This window comes from Bombus vancouverensis, chromosome 3 (assembly GCF_051014615.1).
Source record: "Bombus vancouverensis nearcticus chromosome 3, iyBomVanc1_principal, whole genome shotgun sequence".
Taxonomy (NCBI): domain Eukaryota; kingdom Metazoa; phylum Arthropoda; class Insecta; order Hymenoptera; family Apidae; genus Bombus; species Bombus vancouverensis.
In genome coordinates, this window is record NC_134913.1 from 16,426,266 (window position 1) to 16,434,674 (window position 8,409).

The 8,409-nt window shown below is 32.9% G+C and overlaps 2 protein-coding genes across 4 annotated transcripts; one reads left to right on the top strand and one right to left on the bottom strand.

Annotated features, from left to right (window-relative positions):
* Positions 1-288: 288 nt before the first annotated feature.
* On the bottom strand, positions 289-7,036 carry rl (Mitogen-activated protein kinase rl). Of its 3 annotated transcripts, none has more exons than XM_076617410.1 (9): positions 6,675-7,036; positions 5,760-5,886; positions 5,551-5,661; positions 5,225-5,476; positions 4,980-5,147; positions 4,691-4,879; positions 4,486-4,618; positions 1,487-4,401; positions 289-1,055 (listed from the first exon to the last, which is right to left on the bottom strand). In XM_076617410.1, the coding sequence occupies exons 1-7, from the start codon at positions 6,797-6,799 to the stop codon at positions 4,493-4,495; spliced, it is 1,098 nt and encodes a 365-aa protein (XP_076473525.1). In that variant the 5' UTR covers positions 6,800-7,036; the 3' UTR covers positions 289-1,055; positions 1,487-4,401; positions 4,486-4,492. The 3 variants fall into 3 exon arrangements, with proteins under 3 accessions (XP_076473525.1, XP_076473526.1, XP_076473527.1); XM_076617411.1 differs by having other exon boundaries at positions 289-767; positions 847-4,401; XM_076617412.1 differs by lacking the exon at positions 289-1,055 and adding an exon at positions 5,949-6,062 and having other exon boundaries at positions 4,055-4,401; positions 6,675-6,825.
* A 383-nt stretch (positions 7,037-7,419) lies between these two features.
* Rpb11 (DNA-directed RNA polymerase II subunit RPB11) lies at positions 7,420-8,305 on the top strand. The gene is made up of 4 exons (XM_033328743.2): positions 7,420-7,603; positions 7,689-7,778; positions 7,865-8,039; positions 8,104-8,305. The coding sequence occupies exons 1-4, from the start codon at positions 7,551-7,553 to the stop codon at positions 8,137-8,139; spliced, it is 354 nt and encodes a 117-aa protein (XP_033184634.1). The 5' UTR covers positions 7,420-7,550; the 3' UTR covers positions 8,140-8,305.
* Positions 8,306-8,409: the final 104 nt, after the last annotated feature.

Below are 8,409 nucleotides of genomic sequence, written 5' to 3' on the forward strand. Positions count from 1 at the left end.
AGGCTAAATCGATAATCCGATAAATCCTTCAATGCTCTGTAAAGCATAAAAATATGCTGAGAAATGGAAAAGGACACTCGAGGGGAATAATACAACATTCTTCCTCTCTTTCGTTCTCTCTCGAGTTAGTTAAATCGTGAAAAAGGATACTCGAAACCGAAGGCAACGAAGCGTCTTCGTTATTTCCACAGATGAAACTTCTTAACTTTGAGGGAAACAAACGCATCGATGCCTATCTCTTTCTCTTTCGAGTGAATTATTTTACGAATATACAACATACCACTGACATGTGTTTATTAATGGAGAATTATTTTATTAGATTATATCGAAGAACGTGAGATCTGATAATCGAGGGAGGCAAATAGTGTTTTACACTCTGGATCGTTCGTTTTGCGCTCTCTTTCTATATTAACTTTTCTATCGCTTTCTTCGTATCTCATTCTCGCTTACACGATCTCTCTTCCACTTATTTAACAAGATTTTAACCGCTTACTTTCTTGTCTTTGATTTCGACTTTAATTTCGAAGACAAGAATAGTACCCGTTCCTCTTTTTGTTCTTTAAATAAGTATTCCAAGCGTGTTCTCGCCATCTTGAAAATCATCCGATTGTCATTGGAAAATGATGAAACATACTTGTCTCATACAAGAGATTTTTTGTTTCTTTAATTATGACTTTTAGAAAAATAAAAATAGATGATGAAGTAAATTGCTCGTCTCTTATTTGTGCCTCGACATCGCTCAAATTCGTTCCTAAGTTATCACCGGACTGCGGATATTTATGCAATAAAATAATATTTTTGCAGGTATAACTGAAAAAATGGAATCTAAGCAGAAATTTGTCTCACCTATTAATCGTTATAATTTAAGTAATGCACTTTGGATATATTATACATTTTTGCATCCTTAAATTTCTCATAAATGTATAAATAATCCGCAGTCTAGCTATCACAATCGGATTTCTCGCCATTCACCATCGACGACACGTTCGTGTACTTAGCTCGATTATTATTTTACCCATTTGCCACGACATGTTTCTTCGGAGAAGATGTATCAACTAGGGATATATATTATATTGAATATAAAAAAAGAATCGTTTGAATATACAAGTACATTTAGAGTGAAAAACACGAATCGAAACAAGAACGTTCATATTATCAATTTAATTAACATGGTGAGTGTTTGAATTCAAAGAAGTGGATTATACGAAGAGTGTTTTTTATTGGCTTTTAAATAAAAAAAGAATGCATAAATAACATAAGAACATGGCGTAATTTAAGCTATTTGTGAACGACAAGCAATTGTTCCTCGAAACATCTGTTAATAACAGAAGAAATCAAAAGAAGTAAAACAAGCGAAAGGCGACACATAGTACAGTATAATAAAAACATTGGAAATGTAAAAAATAGAAAAGTTTACATATAGTAATATTCAAACAGACACCATGCGCTCTGTCGCACAAGAATGGCAGTATCAGTGTAATAATACCTGTAGATCGTGAAACAAGAAGTAATTAAACCGCTTAGAAGAACTGGAAGCTGGGTCGAATGCAATTAACTATGAATTAAACGTTTTTCTCGAGTATCTTGCTCTCTTTTTCACTTTTTCATTTGCTCCTTCTCATACATGCATTCATTCGCTCGTTGTGTCATCTATTTTCTGTCATCTATTGTCTTTCTCGCTTCCTCTCGTTCGTCTACAAACTAAATTTGATAGAGGCAGAATAGAATTTCTGCGAGGTACATAACTACTATAAGAATGACACTGAATATTATATTATAATAATAATAATAATAATAATAATAATAAAAATTAATAATAATGGTATTAATAATAATAGTAATCACTAGGTGTAGAAATTGAGAGATATGAAAGATTGCATCATTCATAATATCAACCGCTACATACATTCATTAATAAAATAAACCTGAATACCGTAATAAAACACACAATACAAAAAACAATGATATTAAAGACGTGCGACATTGAATGAAGTATGCTACATAAGCTATTAAATGCCCTAAAACCAGTTTGCGTCTTAGTCTATACCCGTCGCTCTGAGAATAGAAGAACAGGAGATAATAATAGCAATTTTTTATTAAATTAGAATTGTTCAATAACATAGAGCAGATTTGCAGATGACTTTTCTTACATAGGTGTGCCAGTCATGTATCTATTCCTACAGTGTTCTTGTCTTGTTAAGATTTCACACTACCTTTGGAAGGATTATGAGCCACATCTGTTAATGTGGAGCCAGTAAACTTGTAAATAGGTTTTTGGGTGTAGACACTGATCTGTGTAGATGACACTACTTCCTACAACTTACTTATTACAATAAACTCAAGCAAGATATTTTAATTATACTGTCATCAATGACAAGGTTCCTTAGACAATCCACCAGAGAAAAAGGAAAGTAATTCATTTCATAGGTGATATTCACAACAAACTCTTTGGTACAACCACTGAGACCTAGGTCAACAAAAGTCACAACTCAGATCTGTTCATTGAGATCTCTACTTTTACACGAAGCTTGTTAAGCTCTGGAGGAATATTAATGAAAGGAAAGATCAGAGTGCACATATTTTGGTAGAAGATAACAATTTAGTCAATTTGGCTAAATCAAGCATCTTTCACATTTTTATACAAGATAACTTTATTGCTATTATGGTTAAGCTCTCTGTTATCTTATCAGGGTCTCAGTCTAGCTTCTGGGATTTAAAGTTTGTGCTCATAATCAGAGATGGTTCGGCATATCAAATTAGGTAACTGGATATCAATGCACAATTCCAATTCTAATGATTGGAATTTATTATTAATGCATAATATTCTTATCCTTCTTGTGGATTTGGGAGAAGAATAGATCTAACGTAATTCCTGCGTGTCGTAAAAGACGACTAAAAGAGAAACTTATTTAAAAATAGAGATCTGAAGTAAAAATCGCTAGAAAAGATTACTAAGGCACCCCTGGAGCTACTGTTAGAAATAACAATATGCAAACCGGTAGTGTTAGATTGGTGTATAAATGGACATCAACTAATATATCCAAATACTCTACAACCGAAACCAAAAGATACCAACACAACATTCCCAAACCTAGCAATAAATGCTTTGGTAGAACAACTGTCAATCACCAAAGCTAATTAATCAAAGCAACGTATGACATGGATACACCAAATGAACAGAACCGTCATGCTACTACACAGTAACAGTACCCGCAACTACAAGACGTCATTACGTAACAAAGATTCATCGACCAGAAAAAAAGTCGTGATTAGAAATAACAGATACAACGCATATGAATTGCAAAAAATAAAGGAAGAAGTCACGAAAAAGTCAAACACAGACGAAAATAGTCTACAAAAACAAAATCATAAAAGAAGAGAATCGCAATACCGAATGATACAAATATTGTACAAAAAGAACAGAAAAAGATCACGAAATTAATAATAGAAATGAGACAGCTCTGGAAATAAAAGGCAGTAACAATAGTCGCAATAGTCCTATACACACACGTTCACTCAAACATACAAGAGGCAGTAATACCTATGACAGCAGCAATAATCATAAACATGCTGCAATAGTAACAGAAGAACATATGACCTGATAAACAAAAACCTGTCGTATGATCTTTAAAACCACAATAGTAGAATGAAGTTGATAGAAAAAAAGATAATATTAATAAAAGAACTACTATCAGCAAATATTTCAGTGAATTTAATGGCTGTTCAAAATATACTGTATGTATGTGTATTCGCACGCACACGCGTGTATATACACGTTGGTTACAGCAAGCACGCAGTTACAAGTTCTCTTTTACTCTCTCACTCTCATTCTCCCCCTCTTTTTCTCTCTACGCACTTACATTCATTTTATCGGTCGCCGCGTTACGTGGCTTAGAATATCTCACACATTACACCAACCACGTCACTCGCTCGGCAATTAAATCACAGACAATGTGTATGATACGGTGATTAACAATAAATCGTCAACTAGCGTTACCTATATATAATTCGGGATAAATAAAAGTTATTGTACAAATTAATATTATGCATTCAATTATAACAAAAAAGGACACTGTATTTTTGTTTCTTTTTTTTTTCTCCGGTAAAGACATGCGAATGTACAAGTATATGCACGGACACTGCGGTTTATTTATTTCTTTACCTCATTCACCGCTCCCTTCGCCCATTTTCTCAAATTCGCCTGTGTGTATGTCTTGTAGCTCGACTTTTAAGCCATGCTCCGATAAAACGTTTTCGTAAAAGTTTCATTTTGTTCTGTCTTCTTTATTTTTCTTTTTTCTCTCTTGCATCCATTGTAGATAACTGTAAAAGAAGTACACTTCTGTTACTCTGACGTCACACCTTCGCCTCCTTTTCGGTCGTCCTGCAGGCTCGCCGCAGCTGAAACATTATTGATCGTTTTAACATATATCAGTGTTATATATATATAATATATATAACAGTGATCAAAAAGAGAGTAAATACCAGTAGACTACATAACGTTTTCTTGATGATTCTTTTGGAATAACAGAGTTTCTTCGAAGATGTATTGTTTCAATACTTCTTTTGGAAGATCATCTAGCTCCATATCAAACTTAAACGGTTCCGCTGCAACCGGCTAAAAATTGGGTATATTATAAAGTTATCTTTGTTATTTGTACATTGGTGTTTACTGGTAAAAAATATATACTTCGTCATCTGGATCATAATATTGCTCTAAATACGGATGCGCAAGTGCATCTTCCACAACAATCCGTTTGTTAGGATTAAATGTCAACATTTTATCTAACAAATCCAAAGCTCGAAGATCAGCATCTGGAAATAAACTTGTCCATGGAACCTTTGGTTTAAATGGTAATGATTGAAGATAATTTCGTGCCTAAAATATAATTATTCAATGCAATCTATATCGTTTTCTCAGTGAAACAAAATGATATTAAACACAAAAGAATTACTAAACATAAAGAAACAATTAATACTTTTTCATTTATGATGCACTCAAGATCCTCAGGAGATGGTGATCCAAGAACTCCTAATATATGATTCAGTTGGTCTAAGTAGTGTTTGCCAGGAAATATTGCTCTCCTTGAAAGCATTTCTGCAAGAATGCAACCAACTGACCAAATGTCTATAGACTTAGTATAGCCCTGCAAAATGGAAATGAGATTTAATATCTTGTTACATTCGTTCTAAATTGAAATTGAACAATCCATTATTTATTTACCTTGGAATTAAGCATTATTTCTGGAGCTCTATACCACCTTGTTGCTACATATTCAGTAAGAAAACCAGCATGATTATGCTCTGGATCAGCAACTCTAGCTAAACCAAAATCACAGATTTTAAGGTCACATGTGGTATTTAATAGCAAGTTGCTTGGCTTCAAGTCTCTGTGTAGTACATTTGCAGAGTGAATGTACTTTAATCCTCTTAATATTTGGTAAAGAAAATAGCATATGTGATCGTTACTAATAGCCTGAAAATAAAACAAGTTTAAGTATATTAATGTTCCTTTAAATAACTTTATTCATAGTCATTTATTATGCTGACCTGTGTTTTGAGAAGTTTATATAGATCAGTTTCCATTAGACATTGAACAATATATACATCTTTCATTTGTTCTATAGTAGGTGCCCTTAATATATCCCTTATATCTATTATCTAAAAGGAAAATGTAAAGTGAAAGTATATATTTAGAGTAGTTTTATACATATATATCTAACCGGCTAATACATACATATATACATCAAGTTACTCACATTTTCATGCTTAAACCTAGTCAAAATTTTTATTTCCCTTAATGTTCTTTGACTATATGTCTGATGCTCAAAGGGAGAAATTTTTTTTATAGCTACCTTTGTGTTTGTTACATTATCATAAGCAGATCTGTAAAAACAAATTCCAACATTTGAACCAACATTTGAAACAACATTTGAGAAATTACTCACAACTCTTTTTTTCTTCATTAAAACCTATTTCAATATTATGCATACAAAACATAGCAACATCAATAACAAAGGATGGTAGTGCAACCTATATACAATATACTGGTATCTCCTAATCTGAAACCACAATACAGGAAATGGTTCTACAATATTTAAAAGACCTCCTTTTTAAAAATTAAACATATGCTGGAATTTAATTCCCAAAATGTTATCAAGATTACAAGTTACAACTTCAAAATATTGAAAATAAAAATAAAGTATAAAATTTAATTAAGTGATCATAATGGAATAGTAAAAGAATTCTCAACAAAGACAATTTGAAAAATTTTGCGCATGAAAGTTGGCCGCTTCTACGAAGATATTATTCGTCATCTCATTAACGGTACAATGATAAGACCGATAAGTGAGAGATAAGCAATGGAAAACAAGGAAGTCGTAACATTAACACGCAAGTGGACAAGGGTTTGAAAGGGTGTGACAACCGTGTTCAAAACTGGCGCCAAAAGACGACGATACATTACGATGAAAAGCACTTAGTAGCGGCTACAGACGATATCGGGGCAAAATCAAAATCTTTCGTACGCATCATGGAGCAAAAATCTAGTCATAAAATCGTGAAATCACTCGATGACTGTATTTTTGATTGTTTATCTTTCGGCCTGTCAGCTAGTCAATACGAGGTCGAATGTTTTCAGAAATAACGCGAGAAATTGACTCGAAGACACTTACACGACCATCCCGTAGGCACCCTCGCCCATGTACGATAAATTCGTATATCGTGGCCCAACCTCGAAAGTTTGTCCACGAACGACTTCGCAATTTGGATTCGCACTTGCAGAACCTTCACCCGCCATTTTGACAACTATTTTGCGGCTCCGGCGAAGTCAGAACAAGTCCTGCTTCTTAGCCGACTGGTCACGAACGACATTGCGATTAGATCGACTTACGAAGGAATTTTACGTGTTACAGTAGTGCTGCCTAGTGATCGGTTGTCAAGCACTTCAAATCGTATCGAATATGTTCATGTGGCGAACAATTCGAATCGCTTCGAATGGGATTTGGTACCCCAAAGCTCCCAAAAGTATTGAAAGTTTCGGAAAGTCTTGTCTTGGAAGTCTTGAAAGTATTCGATCATCGATCATGAGATTTCAGAAACGATCTCTCTTCTCCTTCTTTCTAATCTGATTGCTATGAATTTCGATATCGTTCAAATATTGAATTCTATTCTGTTATAAATACATTGTTATATTAAAAAATGTCGGGACAATAGAAAGTTTAAAATAGCAATTGTTCTTTCTTTACTTGCTTGCTTGATTTCTCTATAGAAATTTTTATGCATAAATACATGTATATCGTTAAGTTTCCTTTTTGTATTTTATTGCTGAATCATGCAGCTTTGAAATATGCGAAATAACATTGGCAATGTAGAGAGCGCTACAGTTGCAATGCAATTAACTTTCTCATCTATAGTGATTTAAACTGTGACGAATTGTCAGTTTGCGATCTGTCGTTGCTGTGTTATTGTAGTGGTTTTGTATTAATAATTAAATTTTATAAAAGGAGTCCTCCAGAGCTATAAAACATTAAATATAATTAAACTACAATATGAATGCGCCTCCGACCTTCGAATCGTTCCTTTTATATGAAGGAGAAAAAAAGTAAGTATTACAAACCATTGGTTAACCAATTTAAAGGTTTTCATTAAAATGAAATACATGCATATGATTTTTCCTCTATTTATAGAATAATCAAAGAACAAGACACTAAAGTTCCCAATGCCGCGATTTTCACTGTTAATAAGGAAGATCATACCCTTGGAAACATGATACGCAAGTAAGTACATCTTTGCAATTTCACAAAAATTTATGTAATTTTTATAATATGGATATATCATACTAGCAATTTCAATTGTTCATTAGTCAGCTACTGAAAGATCCTCAAGTCTTGTTTGCTGGATACAAAGTTCCACATCCATTAGAACACAAATTTGTAATTAGAATCCAAACTACATCAGACTATACGCCACATGATGCTTTTATGCATGCTATTACAGATCTCATAGCAGAACTCTCACTATTTGAAGAACGTTTTAAGGTAAAGAATAAATATATATCATGATTTGTTATGTGACTATAATATTGTGTGTGTAATATTTCAGGAAGCTATTAAGGAGAAAAAGGAAGGACTAGATTAAGTCGTATCTTTTTTCTTTTATATTTATAATTGTATATATGTAAGGGATTAATATGTATCTCAAGTTTTTAGATTATTAAGAGAACTAATTTACTTTAATAAGTACACTGAAAATGACTGGTATTTGTACATATGAATAAGTAAATAAAAACAAAAAAAAGATCTCACTCTTCATCTTAAATCAATTTTTCTTTCAAAAAATAGGAAACATAATAAAAAATCAGTTCTTGTTATTTAAAGTAAGTCATTGCTGTGTAATTTAAATAAATTT